The sequence below is a fragment of the Streptopelia decaocto genome (genome assembly GCF_964273445.1).
Source record: "Streptopelia decaocto genome assembly, chromosome: 3".
In the NCBI taxonomy this organism is placed as follows: Eukaryota; Metazoa; Chordata; class Aves; order Columbiformes; family Columbidae; genus Streptopelia; species Streptopelia decaocto.
The window spans coordinates 19,770,921-19,789,413 of NC_138656.1; the positions used below are offsets into that span (position 1 = coordinate 19,770,921).

The following is an 18,493-nucleotide window of genomic DNA, read 5'->3' on the forward strand; positions in this document are numbered from 1 at the left end:
TGCAGTGCTACCTCTGATGTGAGCTGGTATGTTTTAGAAGTAAAAATGGTAGCTGAAGTTTCAGGAAAAACATCGCTTCCAACAACTATGTAACATTTGACCAGACAATTTCTGATTTGTATGGTGATTTGAATACAACCACCATGCTGAATTGACAGCCATACAAAATGTAAGAATAACTTGTACTTCAACCCATGGTAATAGTATCAAGATTTTGAACAGCTACAAATGCAGCATTTGCATTTTCAGTGCCATACAAAGTTGAATTCAGTACCATCTAAAGCCAAAGTAGCAGCTGATTTAAAAAAAAAAAAAAAATTAAGTCAAATGGTAAAGCTACATAGTTTAGTATATTAAAACAAAACCAAGGACAATGGTATTTGTATAAGGTTCCAAAAATATACAGATGGAGGGAAAAAAAAAAAAAAAAAATCACTGTACACAACTCTGAGGTTGTTAAAGTGACCAGAGAGACTGAACAGTGCAAGACACGCTTTTCCAGTTACAAGCTCAAAACAGAAGTGCAAAAGAAATTAAAGCTTTGTCTGAAGTGATTTACTTTTCAGGAAAGGAAAGCTTTGAATATTGTCAGCAATGTTACAGAGAAATCTCCATCCCACCTACCCCACCCCCACACATACACACAAAATAGTTTTAAGTTTTTTCCATAATACAGCATTTAATTCCCGTGACGTCCCCCTGAGCCTGGTTATCGTAGGGACAATTTGTTTGATGTTTAATTAGATGTTGGCCTGTAAATCAAGGCAGCTTCTCAATTCTCCAGCTTTGGCTAACAGTACCTGCAGTTTATGGGCAGTGACAGTGGCAGAGAGTCTGGGTTCCAGCTCACCTGCAACTGGCTTTGTAAGACCACCTCGTTGTAAGCAAGCAGATGTGTGGAAAGCAGATGCAAAGTCACAGCTGAGGAACAAAGCAATTGCTTTATAAGTCTCTGTGCTCTCTCCTAGAGTTTAGAACAATTTTGGCCAAGTGCTTTTAGCAGGCTAAGCTGTACATGCATCTATCCATGCAAATATAGAATATGGCTCCCAAGACCTCAAACCAGGGTGTGTGCATGTGAAGACTGGATAGAAGGCCCTTCCTTGTAAGTTTACAAAAATATATAGCCAATACTGTAGCTTAAGAAGTCAGTTTTACTCATTACAGAGAACCCCAAAAAGTATTAACTACTTTTCAGACATTCCAGACAAGGTCACTTGTAACAAAAAAGGTCAAGTTCTCTAAAACAAGATTTTAAAAGTGGATCTTTCCTTCAAGTGAACAGGACAGCTGTTTTTAAGCTTAACTTTTTAGTCAGTTAAGACTGAATTTATTTAAGATTTTATGTGAACATATGCATAAACACAAATAAGTTTACTTTAAACACATCTGCACAGAAAAAAAAGATTAACCCATCAAAACATAACAGAGCAGGTCTGGTTAGTATGTAACTATTGCAAATCATAAAGACTCTGTGCATTAGGCCCACCCATACAGAAAGCAGGGGAAAAGTCTCAATGAAATAAAATTACTGTTCAAGTCTAAGTGGTGTTTTGAAGAGCCAGCAGCCTAAAGGACACCATGAAGCTAGTCACAGTATCCACACAAGCAAACCTGCTTGGGCTACTAAAGCAGTGTATCCTCCTGAAGGCGACATTTACTCCCAAGTTATTTTCTGTTTCGAAGGCGTTTAGATTTCCTAGGACAGTCTGTGGATTCAACCGCCTTCCTCCGTTTTCTAGGAGATTGTTCATTTGAGCCAGAACCTGACGAATTTCCTACTGTACTCTCCATCACCTCTCGCAGCTTGCGTTCAAGCTCAGCCAACCGGGCATTCTGTTCACCTATGATTTGGGTTTGCTCTAGCAGTTTCTGGTCTTGATCTTGGAGTTGTTTCTGTTGCTCTTGCACTTTGATGCGAAGCTCTGAAATTTCCCGCTTTAGTGCTGTCAAGCCCGTGCCATTCGCTTTTACTTGCTGCTGGAGTTTGGTGACCTCCTGTCTCGAAGGGTTCTGCTTGGAGAACAGCTGCATTGTTGTCAGTGCTGCAGAAGGCCCTGGAACTTCAGAGAAAACTCTGATTAATCCTCTACGACTTCAAGACAAAGGTAGAAATTGCATCCCGGTTTTCATATTTTGCTTATCCCCACACTCTAAACATGAATCTGAATGCCGCTTTAGAGTTACGTGAACATGTAAACAGATTTACAGTCATTTAAGTGTCTAACAGGAGCATATGGTATCTCATAGCACCATTATTTTAATTAAAATACCTCAATTTTCAGTAGTCTGGAAGACAGCTCGCCATTCATTATCTGTATATAAGCCTCCCTCCTTTTGCTGTATCAAAAATTATGCACAGATATTATGTTGTCATCTAGACTTATTGTCACAGATGTTAAGTCAAAAACCCATAACATGTCTATAAATTACTTATTACAGAATAGCTATATTAAATATATTTTAATAGAGCAGCACTATTCTGCTGTCTTAGTTGTAGACAGTTCTAAAATTTTGTGTTTTGGGGCTTAACTTACTTTTTAGAAGAAACGTAATTCTTTTCCATGCTTCTTTAGAATCACTCTTCCTAAGTACTAAAACCATACTAGAATTAGAGCTTGGGAATGTTGGTTTTAATTAAGGTCTTGCAAATCAAGGAGACTAGCAGCTACTATGTAATGTTTTGCACTTTTTCTGTCATAAAATATATCACTTTTTCTACCATTTTACTCTTCTAGCAATGCTGTGCAATTAAGGTGAAAACTTGTAAGGGCTACAAAGACAGAACAGCCTACAACAGTCCTCCTACTCCTCTTTACAATGCCAGCACAGCTTCACTTTGGTGACACTAAAGGGTTGCCATTACAGAGGTTATGCTCCTCCCTCCATACAGGAGAGGCATTTTTATGCCACATAAAGCCTTGAAAAGCCAATTGACATCAACTATGGTTTGGGCAATGCTTTCTCAACTGAGAGACTCAATGGAATTGATGTATAATTAACGGGATATAATTAAGAGGTGGTATAAACATTTATGGCTAAAAGGATGGACAGGACATACCAGTAACAACAAGCAGCTCCTACAGCTAGGCCTATAATTTTTGCTTAAGATATAATTATTTTTAATTTATAGTAAGTTATCCCTTCGGAGAGTTAATTTCCCAGTTCCTAAGAAGGGTGAAGATGTTCAGCACACTGATAACACCACAGTTCTACTAAGCTTTTGCTTTTGGCCATTATATGAGGCAACCACCTGAGACTTTGGTTCACAAAAGTTCTGGGAAGTCTGACAGATTATATGAAGGACCAGTTTAATTGTTTATTTATAGACTGTTGTTTTAATTGTCTTTTCACTATTACTCATAAGTATTTTGCTTATTAGTGATACACTAGTGCCCCAGGAAAGTAAAAAAAAAAAGGACATATAAGTATGTTCTAGCTCTCTATGCACTACAACAGCTTAGGGTAATTCATTTGCCAATTCTCCTTAAAATAAAAGGCGTCGAGTTGTCATCTCATGTGCCAAATTTCAACCAAGTGCAATGATAAAGTCTCATTCATTGGTGGCACAAAAACATTTGTTTAATGAATACACACTATGCATAATTCTAACGTATTCAAGTGACTGTTCTTTTGGTAGTACAAAGGCTCCTTAAATTTCAAAGCAAATTAATTTCAGTTGGCATTCTTAAGAAACATATGTCATCAATATTTATGTAATAAAGCTCACATTGAAGGGAGGGAGCTTTAAAAAGATAACAGTACTGTGAATTTTTACAGAAAAACTAAATAAAGATTAACTATACATTGGAATTAATACCTGGGGCAGTTCCTATCAGACGTCCGGATACATCTGACCCAGGCATCTTTCTTTTCAGTATTGGAACAATCTTCTCATCAAAATATTCCATAGCCATGGAGGAAATGTCCCTTAGTTCTTGAAGAACTTCATGAGCTCTCTGAGGAGCTCTTGTAGAGTTTACATACCTTAGCACACGATAAATTTCATCTATTACCTAAAACATTTAAGAAGAATTAGGATTTTCCAATAAAGGCAAGATTATTTCAGATCATTCTAGAAGTGCTGGCATATTCAGGGGTTTTTACTATACCACTATTGCATACCATTGTGTGCTTCAGTTTTAGATCAGCTTTTTGAAGTGAAGTGCTCTTTGTGAGGTATCAGAGAAGCTACTCACTTGATAAATCACAACAGCTCTCTTCAAACTCATGAAACAATGCTAATTGTATGAAATTTTGTTTTACTATGTGCATACTCGAGTTCTAAGTTACATAATCTATACTCAGTAGAGCATAATAATTTCTTTTTGGAGAATCTGAAGCAAGATATTTAAGCCATAATGCAGAGCAGTCACTCCCACAGCCAGTAACCAGACATAAAAAACATGTGAATGGAATAGCAAGAATTATCATTATGTCAGTCCGAAGAGCTGTAAATATTTGAGTCCACTTGCATACATCCAAAATACAGCAAATTCAGGTTAAGTCCAAAATACATTAATTTAAAAAACATCAATCCAGTACTGAGAGAGAACATAAGCACTCTCTTAACAGGTTTGACAAACAAGCCCTTTAGTTAGGACAGATACAGAGAGATGGAAGGTGTCCCACTAATCTGTGAATTATCGGAGGCAGGTGCAGATAGGAGTGCTGGGCTCTCATTACCCAAACTACAGACACAGGTATTTTGCACAGGATTAAGAATGGTCGAAGAGTCTCCTGAGGAACACATATCGTAAGGACTTAGAATCATAGCTAAGACAATACAGTTGCACCTTGGGTTTTAATAAAGGAAGCTCAGATAAAATGTTGCATAAGACAGACAAGATCAGTGTCTCATCACACCACAAGCTTACAAAAGACTTCTCTAATTTTACCCACGCTATATCTTGTTAGCAACAATAACCTCAAAGCTTTCTCCTGCCATCCTCAATATAAAATCTCACAGCAGTGCTCTGCTTTCATCAGGAACCCTCACACAGTATGCCGAAACTCAAACCAAGACTCACGTACATTAACAGAAATTCACTTCCTGACAATTTTGTGGCAGTTTAATTCAAACAAAATTTCCTGTGTGGAGCAGGGCAGGTGTGGGGGGAACCACCAACTGTAAGTGAACACTAAGCCTTGAAACTGATTGATAAAAATAAGATTTTATGGTGAATTGGTAACCGTGCTGAGAGCGCAGTGGTGCCAGCAAGCTCATACACTACATAAGTAATTTAAAAAAAACTTCCTAGCTGTTGTATCAGAATACAAACAAAGTCCTTATGACTCAGTGCCCACCAGGAAAATGGCTGGCAAGCTCACTTCCCCAGCTCCTGCAGGCTCCGGGTCTAGACTGAGTATTGCCTTTCCATTTGCTCCTCAAAAAAGTAAGGCAACATTTAAGTATTCCATTTACTATGCAAGTAACAAGGACTGAAGTTTGACTTTATGTTGCATTCAATTTTAAAAAAATATACTATATATAAAATATAAAGTCAAATAAGCATAAATATATTCAACTATAGTGATATAATTTTAAATGAATTAAAGTCAACAAAAGTATACAGAAATCAAGTTACCTCTTTAAGATAAAAAACACATTTCATGCCAACAGCCTGTCCTACCATACTGAATGCAGAAATGCCTACCGTGCTGCACCTGAACCCAACAGCTATCTTTTCCATTCATCCCAGTGAAATCCAGTTATCTGCCCATGAAAAAATAATACCAATGTATCCAAACCTCACACAGAAAGACCAATTAATAGAGCATTAGGCTCACGTTCACAGATCTTGTTTCAACCCTGAGCTGTACCAATCTCCCTCAGATCATGATTTTGTCAATTCACCTGTGCACTTCTGTTTTCACAGCTTGTAAAACAGTGGTACCTCCAATGTACATCTTGCTTACATAATTTATATTTTATGTTGGGAGTAGTATTCTGAAACACCAGAATTGTATAGTAGCATTAATGTTTTTGACACACTTTGTCCACATACAAAACTAATTCCATCTACTGTAATACTGAACAGTGTTTGCACATACTAAATATCTTAATTCAATTAATCTAAAGTACTCAAGGCCCTTAAGAAAAGGGCCAAAAATCTTCCTGATGGACTAAGTGCTTAATGTTAAATTAGTCTAAATTATTACATCTTCTGATGACCTGGCCTCCAGCTGTTCTGTGCAATTAAAATTCAGAATTAAACCCTACATATCATGTGCTTCTTGTAAAAGGTGTTACAGGATGCATATACCACAAGTCAAATGCCAGAATTAGGAGAGAATCTAAGGAAAAAATGGAAATCAAGTTTAAAATAATTAATATTTAGATAAAGTCTGGTTCATTCATTTCAGACTACCTACTACAGCAGAGTATTGACTTGTGTGTTTGAAAGTATCTGAAACAGTTTCAGTATATATATACACATATAAAAAAAAATAAGTTTGTCCCAGCTGTCCCAGGTTAAGTTACATGACTGTATTTTTCAAGCATAGATACACATTCACATAATATAGTCTACATTTTACCTTTCCAGGTATGAAGCAACAGAGATTGGAATCCACATACTTCATGAAAGTCATATTTAACAGAGAGAGTCTCGTTTCCACAGCAGCAAGGATGTCTGCATGACGAGCTAATGAATGGTTTCTTCTTTCTGACTCCCGTCTAAAAGACAGACCATTAAGTGACACTGATTTAACAATGAGTCAACAAAATGAAACGGTAACAATCGCTCAAGTTCATTTCACCCTGAAAACCCTCTGAGGTTTGAAAATGTAACCACTAACATCAGTTCTGTCTTTATGGAAAAAAAAAATGATAGATTGAGAGCCAGCTAGTAACAGCATACTACGCTTTCTTAGACAAAACTAGGTCTCTAAATAATTACTACATCTTATGTGATACATAAATTCTATATGTGATGTAGGACTATTTAAAAGCATAAAACTTTCAGTACTAATTAGCAGTAGACACTGAGGTGGTGTTAACATTTTTATCACCCCCCATTCCTACAGTTAGTATTTCAATGCAGTTGACGAATTTAATATATTATTAGTGCTTGCTACAAAGTTTAGGTTGAGATAAAGCTCTTTTGACAAAGGATCTCCACAGTAAGTAGCAATTAGTTTCTTCACTCTGACTGGGAAATCTGATAGGACACAGTGGCAGCTGCACTTACTCACTGGAAGGAGGATAAAAGACATTGCTTCAGCGATGAACTGGCTGCTGGTAATGCTCGCAACATCAAACCCACCTCCCTTTCCCCTGTTTAATCCTTAGTACTGAACCCTCCCTCCCCCCCACTTTTTTTAAGTAGTCATAGATAAATCATCAGTGAAAGCAGTTGGTCTTGAAAAGGAATGGCATTTATTCATTCCTAGGAGTCCTTGCTTGATTTGCCAGAACAGTTGAGTAATACAGGACCCACTTTTCTTTCCTCTGTTTAAAATACCAGAGACACTTTCCAATAGTCCAGTTTCTAGTACATGACAGCTTACATTCATCTACATTATTATTCTATAATTAGATTTTAGGTTCAAGGTACATATGGAAAAAAGTGAAATAAAACCAAATGTGACTCAAATTTTTGAGATATGTAAGCAGAATTAACAAGCAAGAAATTCCTTTTCAATATTCTGCTTAAAATAATGTAGCACATTTAAGTTTAACTACAGTTTTAACTGGTACATACCTTGGGAGCTGAGCTTTAACTTGCTTTTGACACAAGTTGTGGTATCTTTCCACTTTCAGAAATCCCTGATTTAACATTCGCTGGCAAACCAAGTCCATTCGCTTACAAACCTGTATTAATGTAAAAAGAAAAACTTAAGGCTCAGTTAAGGCCAGAAGTCACTTCTACTATTATCTTATGCATACTGCTGGGTAGTAAAAGATTCTCTTACCAGTTTTTGCTCCATTTCGAGACGCAGAAACTGCAGTTGAGCTTAAGGCATCACCAACTCTAACAACAATGACACTCCAAAAAGGAGTTGCTATGTTCTATGCAGTTCACAAATTTATCTCCTGATATTGCCTAATGAGACAGCAGGCTGAATGCCACCCATATATATGGAGATACAGTTTCCTCTGATCTTAATGGAAGTTGCAAATGCCCATGTCTAGGTTTTAACTTGGGTCTCCAGAGTGATTCTGGCAGATCAAGTTAATATTTTGTAGTCTCAAAAAAGAAGCCTTTAAAAACAAGAAATCATGATGGTTTTCTCTCAGTATTTAAGGCTCATGCTTTTGAAGACAGACACAATTAAATTAAAAAACTTATACACTGCATGTGAAACAAGATTCCTTTTCATATAAAAAAAGGCCTTTTCTTCTTTGTTTAACAGATTCCTTTATTTGCTATGTTGGATGCAAACAGCCTCATTTTTTTCCCACAGATGCAGAGAGAAATGACATTAATAGCTGCAGAAATACAATAAACTGCTAAATTTAAACCTTCACAGAGTAACCAGTTACAAAACAAAGCCAAATCTTACAAAAGTTTAAAGCAATTGCAATTCAGTTCTGAAGATGCAAGGGCTTAGTGAACAACTGTACTTTGAAACTGTTTAGGGTTTTTTTTTTATACTAAACTGCACAACTCCCACTGTGACTCCACTTTCCAATGGATTAGCTTTGCCTTTTTTTTAATTATTTTTAAAATAGCACTCCTCATTTCATAATGTTAAGGTCTACGTAAGTTTAAACCTTGTGGAAGAAGATTCTTGCTTCTCACAGAAAAGCCTGCAATTATTTTCTCTTCATATGGAGGTATTACTTAAAGAAATTCTACTTTCTCTGAGTCTAGTTGAGGTTCTGTGAGAACATACCATTTTCAAACATATCTGTATTAAAAGCCCATTAAGCAATTCTTGTTGATTTGTCTGTGCTCCTTTGTATTAGATCTTCCTTGTTATCAGTCAAAGGAGAGGGCTGAGCCAGGCTGACTCCAGAGATACAGCCTCAGCACCCTCCCAACTCACCGAATCAACTAAAACATGTCCAGCACATAAAAAATAACACTAGCCCTTCAACTACAGGAAGGAGGAAATTGCCACATTTCTTCTAAGATACAAGCTGCATTAGGGCTGCCTAGATCTGAGGCCGTGTTTGAGTACAAGACTTTGCAACGTAATGCTAATGCTACCAAACCCCTGAACTCGGAACCAGTACCTGCACAATGGCTGTGCTAGCAAGGCAATTATTCAAAACAATCCTATATACACTATTGGCTACCAATGCAGAGGAAGCACAGAAAGAGATTTTCACCTTGTGTGCGCTGACACCTGGTGGCAGCAGGGACTTTTCAGGGTGCTAAAGGCCTCCCACATCCCAGAGGTCACAATGCCTAACACTAGATTTCTTGAATACTGGGTTTTTTAATCTTGCCCGTTCGCTTACACTACGCAGCATGAAGAATTACCTGCTCCAATGTCTAGACATGATGCATATTTGTGCAAATAATCAGTCTAGAACACAGACATTGAACAGATAACAGGTACCAGCAGAAACCAAAAGTGGTTTTCTGCAACTTATATTACCAATTACCTCAATTCTCAGCTGGTTCCTGAAGTCACCATTTAAACCACGTGGTGCCTCTATTTATAGGAACAATATACTTCTTTTAGACTGCATAGTTAGCAGTCATATGCTAAGTAGAATTACTACACTTTTAAGTGTTCATATTAGTCCAAACAGTTTGATACTAGCTATTCAACAGACCATAAGAAAGTAAAAAGTTAAACTTGCTCATATTTTTATTTGCAATTTTTGGTGAATATTTACTTATTCTAGCCATTAAGCTGAAAAAGCCCAAGTTTCCTCAAATGTCAAGTCCAACCAGCACTGTGTTCAGCACAGAAAGTTATTCTGAGTCCATGCAAAAAACAGAATGAAAAGGTCGTTGCTTCTTAGTGTACTTACTTATATGCAATAACAGCTTCTATGAAATAACTAATTTTCCATTTCATTTGTAAAAAAACAAACTGACACAATCTACTAGACTACTACCAGCTTCCCTTTCCTCAAGAATGTCTTATTTCTTACATGCTTCACCAACAGATAACCAATATCAAAACAGAGATTAAAATATCCTAAAGTATTTAACATTCAATAGATATTATTTTTCTTAGAGGCTACACAGACATCATGTTTCATAATGTCCTTCTAGGGTAAAGTATAAGTAAGTGACAAAATGTTGATGACTTCAGCAAGAAGCTTTGAAATAGAAATGCCTGTAAACACAGATTTACGGAAACTGTGGGAAGATTAAAGGCATGCTGCCCAAAGGTTATCGGTCTTTATTTGAGCTGTGCAGAAAATAAACACAAGTTTGCTGCTGAATCTAGGACACTTCTGACGTGTCAGAAACCAAGATAACCCTTTTCTCAGAGTGTTCACGGAAGGAGGTTGTGGATTGTTTGTTTTTAATCATGCCTGAATGGAAGTGCATTTCCAAGCTCAGACATGTGAGAGAAAAGAAACTGGAATATAAGAACTTCATTATTATCCCACTCAGCTAAAAAATCCAGAGCTTCTGTAAGTCATAAAAAAAAAAAAAAAAAAAAAAAAAAAAAGAAAAGAAAAGAAAAAAAAAATCACAGTACAACAAGCCTTCAAAAGCTGGAAGATAGCTTAGCTTCTATATCAGCATGCATGCTAGGCTGCAGCTTGTCCGGAACATTATAGCTTCAGATATAATTATCTTTCAGGTTTTCTGTGTTTCTCTTATAATGACATATCAGAGGAAGGAGATGAAGTAAATACTAAAAGGGCTGAAAGCAAAATGCTTTTCACCTCATCACTTTATCCGAACAAAAGCTTAAGAACTTAAGATTTGCGCTAAGGCATAATTTCAGACAAGACTGCATTCTGAATACCTATTGTTTAGTCTCCATTACTTTAAAACTACTTCTCTGGTTAACCAGTAGGTGCTTCACTTATGCTTTTAAATGCAGTAACACCAGGAATAGCAGAAAGCATTATGCTCAGGAAAGCAAGTGCTGCTTTGCACAATGAGGGGCCCGTGGTCTTGCCTTTCCTGATGGCAATCATCATAAGCAGGAAATGTTCTTTACCTCATCCTTTGGTGTGGTGACAGAAAGAGACTTATGGATCTTAGCCTTAGATTATACTCCTCATTATGCTCTATATAAACAATACAGGTTCTTGTCTCTATTTTAATCTGAAAACTTGCTGATGTTCTATGTCTTCCAACCCAGCTAACTCCTTACTCTGTCTCCTGGTATAAAATATAGCGGCAACACCAGTTCAGCTCAAAGATTTTGGGTGAGTTTTTTTTCTTTTGTTTGTTGGGTGGATTTTTGTTTGTTGTTTGGTGGTGGTGTTTTGTTTTTTGTTTTTGGGGGGAGGAGGATCAGTGAGATAAGGTGATCCAGAAGAAAGAGATTACTACATCCATTTCCAATGCAGGGATCCAGAGAATGCATCAAAGTGATCAGTCTAGGGAATCCACACTTTGTGACTACACATTTATGACCAAACTTCATTTAGGTTGATTGATGTCATAGAATTTGGGTTGGAAGGGACCTTTAAAAGGTCATCTAGTCCAACCCCCTGCAATGAGCAGGGACATCTTCAACTAGACTAGGTTGCTCAGAGCCCCATCCAGCCTGGCCCTGGACATTTCCATGGGTGGGTCATGTCCTGGATCATATCCTCCTAGCTTCTCAAGATGCTTTATTCCATGGAATGCCACATTCTAAGGTGTTGATGAGGCTTCTTTTGGGCACAATTTTAATATGCATGAGACATAAGCAATTTAATCGCTTTCATTCAATTAATGTGGTCCTGCAATGTATCTTTAGCAGAATACTACTCATACATCCATTCATCTCTCATAAGAAGCTTGAGTCAGTTCTTCTAGAGAAGCGAGATTCACTGTTTGTGTAAGACAGATCTTAGAGCAGGAATATACAAGTGTTTCCCAAGGCTACTTGTAGCCTTTAAAATCTGGAAGTAATTAAATTTCATTATGGATTTATCCCTGTCATGCAATTCCCTGTTATGCAAAATATCCAGTCTCTTCCTCTCAGTGAACTGCCAAAAGAACATCTGTAGTTTTGAATGGCCATCTGAAGGGCCTCGCTGATCAAGCTGGTGTGGTTATGAGCTACACTTTTGATTATGTCAAACTAGAAAGACTTCAATTCTTTACATTGCTGCTGGTTAACAGAGACCAGCATACTTACTTCTGACAAGAATGCTAGTTATACCTTCTGATGTGCTTTCAGGGAACAGTAAGGAATTTGATGGAGACTAAGTTTCTTAGTTGTCACTGACTCAAAAACAATAAAAATAGGGAAAGACCAGCTCTATAGTTTCCTTCATTTTGCTACTAGTGTTGTTCCATGTGTGTGACAAAGTCCGTATTTATCCAGTCTGGTTCTGCATATTTCTGAAACTTCTGAAAGGGGCAGTCTTCTTCTGGAAAAATGAACTTGCAGGTGCTACACAAGAGAGCATAAAAGTGTTACATTTCACTTCTTAAGTAGCACAGAGAATTAAACAGTTGTTTTAGTCCTTACACCACCATCCTTCCTATTCTTAAAGTCACTGCTAACAAAGTGCTTACAAACATTAACTTCACCCTACAGAAAGAAAAAAACCCTTCTATTGACAACTCCCATGGGCACTACTGTTTATAAAATGCAACAGGACAGCTGCAGCAAAGGGCTGTGAGTAGTGTTGCAATACAGACCGTGAGACACTAAGCATTCCCAAACAGCACACGTACTTCTCTTCCCTCTATCCAAACTCTAAGGACTCAAAAGCAGAGACTGCAATCCAAAAAGGCAGCACTACATCTTTTTCACAGATGCACTACTTACTCTCACGGAAGAAACAGAAGTCTTTAATGGACTGACAGCATGCTAGAAATATTTAGGTACTGGTATTCTCGGTAAAGTATGAATAAAACCAGATTTTTCTGCTTGAAGAACTTTCAGTTTACAGTTACAGTCAGGATGCAGCACTTCAGGTTGCTGATCCAGGGCACATGCCATCTCGTTTTCTACAGAAATATGCTTCTAGTGTTACCCAGTTTAGGCTGAGTTCTTAAAAAATAAACAGTACAGTACATGCAAGTTTACTGAGGGTTACATAAGCTACACATTAAATCCCTCAATATTATTCAATTTACAGCCTCATAAGAAATTCAATAAGAGACAGCAGCTTATCCTATTATGTCATAGTTTACATCAGGCTCCCTATGCAGGCAGTTAAAGACTGATATACGCTGATCTCACTGACAGCTGCTCTTTTTTTGGCATTATAACGTTCAGAGGTAGAGGTAATACTTTTTATTAGATCTACTACTATAACCGGAATAAGCAGGCAGCCTTTCAGGAAGATAAGGGATTTTAAAAATATTTCTTTCTTCCCTCCTCATTTATTTCTAGATAGGGTAGGGCCCTTGGAGTAGCAGCGTCACCATCTCCTACACTTGAAGGCTTAAGCTTTATAAGTAAAAATAAATACATACACGAGACACAAGTCTTAGACTAGTCTAAGTCCCCTGAGAACAGCGGTAACCGGGGAAAACAAGCCTCCAGCAGCCTGGCAATTTCTCACAGAGGACGAGCGAAACGAAATAAGTACGAGATGGTTAAAAGACCTTTAGGAAAGCACGTAGGGCGGCACACACCTCCCTGCCGATGTCCGAGGCTGCGGGCCGGTAGGGGAGAAGGGAGAAAGCCCCATCCCACCGCACCCCGACCCTTTCCCGGCGGGAGCAGCCGCCCGGCGGGGGGCAGCCGGGGCCGCGGACACCCCGCCCCGCCCCAGCGCTTCTCCAGCCCCAGGGCCGACGAGGCGAGCTTCGCCCGGTGGGCCCGGGCCCCGGCCGCAGCGGGACCCCTCGCCCGCCCGCCCCGCCGCCTGCCCTCCCCGGGCCCTACCAGGCGGAGCTGGCTCGTCTCATCGTAGGACAGGAAGCTGAGGATGCTCTCAATCGCCACGATGGGCAGCCCCATGAGCGTGTTGCTCTGAGGCGGCGGCTCCAAGGGCGCCAGAGCCTCGGGAGGCTCCGAGACCGGGGGCGGGGAGAGCCGCGCCGAGCCCAGGGCGCCGCCTTCCCCGTCCGACAGGAGCCGCTCCTCCGGCGCCGCCATCTTGCCGCCCGTCCTTCCTCTGCTGAGGGAGGAGAATGAGCCTTCTCATGACGACACTTCCGCCCCCGGGTGTACCGGACGGAACGCCCCGCCCCGCGCGGCCTTGGCCACTTGGGGGCGTCGGAGCGCGTGGGACAGGGCGGCCGTTTGTGGGCGGCGCCCCCTGCAGGCCCGCCGCGGGCTGCCCCCGGGGAGCGCGGCCGCGGGAGGGGCGGCCGCCGCAGGGCTGAGCGCCGGGATGTCCTCCTGCCCAACGAGGGAGGGCCCCGAGCCGTGCTGGGAGCCCCACCAAGGGCAGATTTAAAACAAACGGCTGGAAAGAAATCTGTGGTACCGCGTGTAGCGAAAGCCTGAGGCTTTGCTGTCGGCAAACGTGGCAGGGGGTGAAAGCACAAGCGGGGCTTGGTCAGGGCGTCAGGAACTACCTATTAGAGAGCAGCGCAGGGGAAAGGGACCTGGGGGTGCTGGTGGACAGCTGGGTGACCATGAGCCAGCACTGTGCCCTTGTGGCCAGGAAGGCCAATGGCATCCTGGGGTGTATTAGAAGGGGGTTGGTCAGTAGATCAAGAGAGGTTCTCCTTCCCCTCTACTCTGCCCTGGTGAGACCACATCTGGAATATTGTGTCCAGTTCTGGGCCCCTCAGTTCCAGAAGGCCAGGGAACTGCTGGACAGAGTCCAGCGCAGGGCAACAAAGATGATGAAGGGAGTGGAGCATCTCCCTTATGAGGAAAGGCTGAGGGAGCTGGGGCTCTTCAGGTAGGAGGAGAGAAGACTGAGAGGTGACCTCATTAATGTTTACAGATATATAAAAGGTGAGTGTCACGAGGATGGAGCCAGGCTCTTCTTGGTGACAACCAATGATATGACAAGGGGTAATGGGTATAAACTGGAACACAAGAGGTTCCACTTAAATTTGAGAATAAACTTCTTTTCGGTGAGGGTTACAGAGCACTGGAACAGGCTGCCCAGGGAGGTTGTGGAGTCTCCTTCTCTGGAGAGAATGACCTTTAAAGGTCATCTAGTCTTAACATGGGTTGTTGCAAAACTACAGGGCTTTTTTCTTCCTGCTCTGTGGAAGAAGAGACAGCAGAGTAGGGGGGTGGAGGAGGCTGCAGAAGCTCAGAGACACAGGCTGTCCTGAGCTGCAGGGGATCGGCTGGGCCTGTTCCTCATCCCACGCAGGGCAACCTAAAAGCTAAATCGTATATATCTATATATCTCCAAAGGCTTCTTGAACACCGACTGGCTTGAGGCTGTGACTCCTTCCCTGGGGAGCCAGTTCCTGTGCCCAAGCACCCTCTGTGAGGAGCTTTTCCCTAATATCCAACCTGAGCTTCCCCTGAGGCAGCTTCATGCCATCCCCACCAGCCCGTGGCAGAGGAGAGATCAGCGCCTCCCTCTCCATGCCTAGTTCTGAGGAAACCATGTGAGAAGAACCTCCAAAAGCTTCACAGCTGCAGCTGCCCAGGTGCGCAGAGGTGCTCCCCCTACACTGCAGGAGCAGTGCTGGCTGCACCAGCACAGCCGCTCCCCAGGAAAATATGGCTGAATTACAGTGGGGCAGCTACAGGACAGAAAAACACCTTTGTAGCTTGTGAAGCACAACTATGTAGTTCTTATAAGTTTAATCCTGGTCTTTCTATTCTATTCTATTCTATTCTATTCTATTCTATTCTATTCTATTCTATTCTATTCTATTCTATTCTATTCTATTCTATTCTATTCTATTCTATTCTATTCTATTCTATTCTATTCTATTCTATTCTATTCTATTCTATTCTATTCTATTCTATTCTATTCTATTCTATTCTATGTATAGATAGATGAGCGCCCCCACTTTGTGTCCAGCCTGGGCCCACCCGCCTTGGCCAGGATGAACAGTGGGAGCCAGGGTGAGCAGTGGGTCTGCAGATATTGAGGCAGTGAAACAATTAAACTCTACTCTTTTATTTGCCTTTAATCCAGTTATATTAGGGTGGTTTCTTGGAGATAATATCTGGAGCAGCAAAGGGATGGGACCAAGGGCTGTTTCTAGAACATCCTCTGGTGCTTCTTAGCATGTTCACGGACACACCACAGTTTCACAACCATTTTAGCCTGACAGACCTTGACACAGCCATTGAAAAGTATGGTGCCAGTCTCCTCTCTGCCTTCAGCTGCTGCTTTTCCACGTCAGTAGCGCTGAGCATGCATGTTTGACTGGGGAACTGGTGCTGCCAAAGACCTACTTGTCAAAGAAAATCAATAGGTATGTGCCAGAAGTGATGGTAGCAAAGTGTATGGGAAAAAGCCATACAATGTTTGGACACAATGAGACTAGTCACTGCAGTACCTGCACTGAGGTACTACAACTTAAAATATGATAGGACTAAAGCATTAGCTGTCTGCAGCAACGCTGGTCATTATTTTCAGCCATGCTTCTTCTCTTTGAAGGTTTATCTCAGTGCATTTCTTTCACATGCAACTTCCCCCTTTCCTTTGAAACCCACCTGGAACCTCTTCCTTAAAAGAAAAAAATTGCAGATAGAAAATAATTAACTTGGGAGCAGGGCAAACGCAAGGGTAAGCCTTTATGTGTGTCATCCTAATGGCACTCCAAAAATGTTCACTGAAATTAATATTTCCTTTTTGGGAGCAGAACACTGTGTGCCTTGTACGGATGTGGAAGTGTTTTGCCTCCCCCTGCCCCTCAACTCATCAGTGTTGCTGTAAAATGATCTGGCTGTCTTGCAACAAGGGTTTTATTCTTGTGCATGATTTTAGGACCTGATCTCCTTTCAAATGCACACTCAGCAGTTTCAAACACACGCAGGAGAATTCTTTATAAACTTGTGACTTGGCACATGAAGTTTGGGCTGGCAGTCCATTAATGTTTTAAACGAAGTGATTTTTTTCATCTTACCTAAGCATATATAATTTAAGATAGTTTCAAGAACACTTTTTGTTTTGTCTTATAATTAGAACAATTTTAGTTTTTAAGATACAGCTTTATGATTAATAAATATAAGCTCAATGTTCTGTATGTGTATTATATTACTAAGTACAATATATTAATAAGGTGCACAATATATATTTTATATTATTAACTACAACAATATAAGTAGCTTTATAGTTAATAAGTCTGCTTCAATAAGTAGGCTAATTCTGCTGCCTTCCAGGTTCTGATCCACGTGCTTCCCCAGAGCATCTTGTGTCATTTTTCTGAGCATGCATTAAATTGCAAAAACATAAACCAAACACACACAAAATCCCCATCACAGACTATTTAGTGGCTTAACTTTTCAGTTACTGTGGGATAGGGTGAAGGCAGACAACTTGATAATACTTCCTGGAAGGGATGAAACAAAGTTATGTAGAGTCTGTTGAATGTCAAGTAACATGCAAACATTTTGTCGATATTTGACAACTCCGGCAGCAGACATACCTCATTTGCCTCATTTGGGTTCCACTTCTTTAGATTTCTGCAATGCTTGTAAGATTTAAAAAGCCTTGAAATAGCCTTAGTTTTGATTATACCATGTTAGAAGGATAAGTATAGTTGGACTGAATTTTTTTGGAAACATTGCAATGACTCACAAGAAGGATGTTAGCGGAAATATATTGGTTTTCCCCTTTTAAGTAAAAATTCTTATAATACTTTTTTTTTTTTTTTTTAGGGATGAAATTTCTATGTCTCTTTACTTTGCCTTAGGAATATGAGGTTTAAAAAGAAGGCTGCTTGGGCCAAAATTATATGGTTTGCTTTCTTTGTGATAATCTGGAAACAATTTTTATGCCATAAGTCTTTGTAAAATCTCACTACTTGTCTTAAAATTTGTCAAATTACTGGTTGTATCTATACTGAACAGATTAAGCCTCTCAGCTTACTAGAAGCTCATAGAGAGTACATATATTGTGCTTCCAACTGATTCAAGTGGGGTCTATTAAGGACAGCAGGGACTGTGAAATTTTACCAAAAGTACGTGGGTTTGTTTGAGTTTTGTGTGGAAGCACGCAATGGCAAGAGCCGTTGTGAAAAGGAGGAGCCTGACTCAAATACAAGGAAAGTTGTAACTATCAAATGTGAGAAAGGAGAAGAAATTCAAGGAAGGGGAGAGAGTGAGAAGCAGGAGCTAACAAGCGGGTGTCTGGGAAGACAGGGATGGGGGAAGGAGGTAAGGGAATGTGTGTAACTAGGTCAAAAACTGCTGTGTTAGTGAGGAATATAGGAGGAAAGAGGAGTAATGTGCTCAAAAAACTGAGGATAAGAGCAGAAGTTGGGTGGGAGGAGAACAGATTTGTTTTATTAAGTTAGTGTAGTCAATAGAAAAATAGAAAATGCCTTCCCACATGGCACGTTTGCTTCTCTGG

At 40.2% G+C, this 18,493-nt stretch overlaps 2 protein-coding genes across 4 annotated transcripts in view; one reads left to right on the forward strand and one right to left on the reverse strand.

Annotated features, from left to right (window-relative positions):
* Window positions 1–331: 331 nt before the first annotated feature.
* On the reverse strand, window positions 332–14,158 carry FBXO28 (F-box protein 28). 3 transcript variants are annotated; one of them, XM_082049455.1, is made up of 6 exons: window positions 13,930–14,158; window positions 7,707–7,816; window positions 6,541–6,679; window positions 3,821–4,016; window positions 2,538–2,594; window positions 332–2,063 (listed from the first exon to the last, which is right to left on the reverse strand). In XM_082049455.1, exons 1-6 carry the CDS (start codon window positions 14,140–14,142, stop codon window positions 1,669–1,671), a joined length of 1,110 nt encoding a protein of 369 aa, XP_081905581.1. In that variant the 5' UTR covers window positions 14,143–14,158; the 3' UTR covers window positions 332–1,668. The 3 variants fall into 3 exon arrangements, with proteins under 3 accessions (XP_081905581.1, XP_081905582.1, XP_081905583.1); XM_082049457.1 differs by lacking the exon at window positions 332–2,063 and adding an exon at window positions 2,073–2,340; XM_082049456.1 differs by lacking the exon at window positions 2,538–2,594.
* The window catches only part of TP53BP2 (tumor protein p53 binding protein 2), a 72,499-nt gene continuing 56,096 nt past the window's right edge, over window positions 2,091–18,493 (forward strand). Inside the window, exon 1 of the mRNA XM_082049453.1 lies at window positions 2,091–2,108. The gene's annotated coding sequence lies outside the window, so the exon portion shown is untranslated. The remainder of the gene's footprint in view (window positions 2,109–18,493) is intronic.

Excerpts from the sequence above, each read along its gene's own strand:
- FBXO28 (XM_082049455.1), bottom strand. The coding sequence starts at position 14,142 with ATGGCGGCGCCGGAGGAGCGGCTCCTGTCGGACGGGGAAGGCGGCGCC. Across the intron at positions 4,017-6,540 it reads GTTGCTTCATACCTGGAAAG|GTAATAGATGAAATTTATCG; the intron begins GTAAAATGTAGA and ends TAAATGTTTTAG. Across the intron at positions 2,595-3,820 it reads TCTGATAGGAACTGCCCCAG|TACTTAGGAAGAGTGATTCT; the intron begins GTATTAATTCCA and ends GTATGGTTTTAG.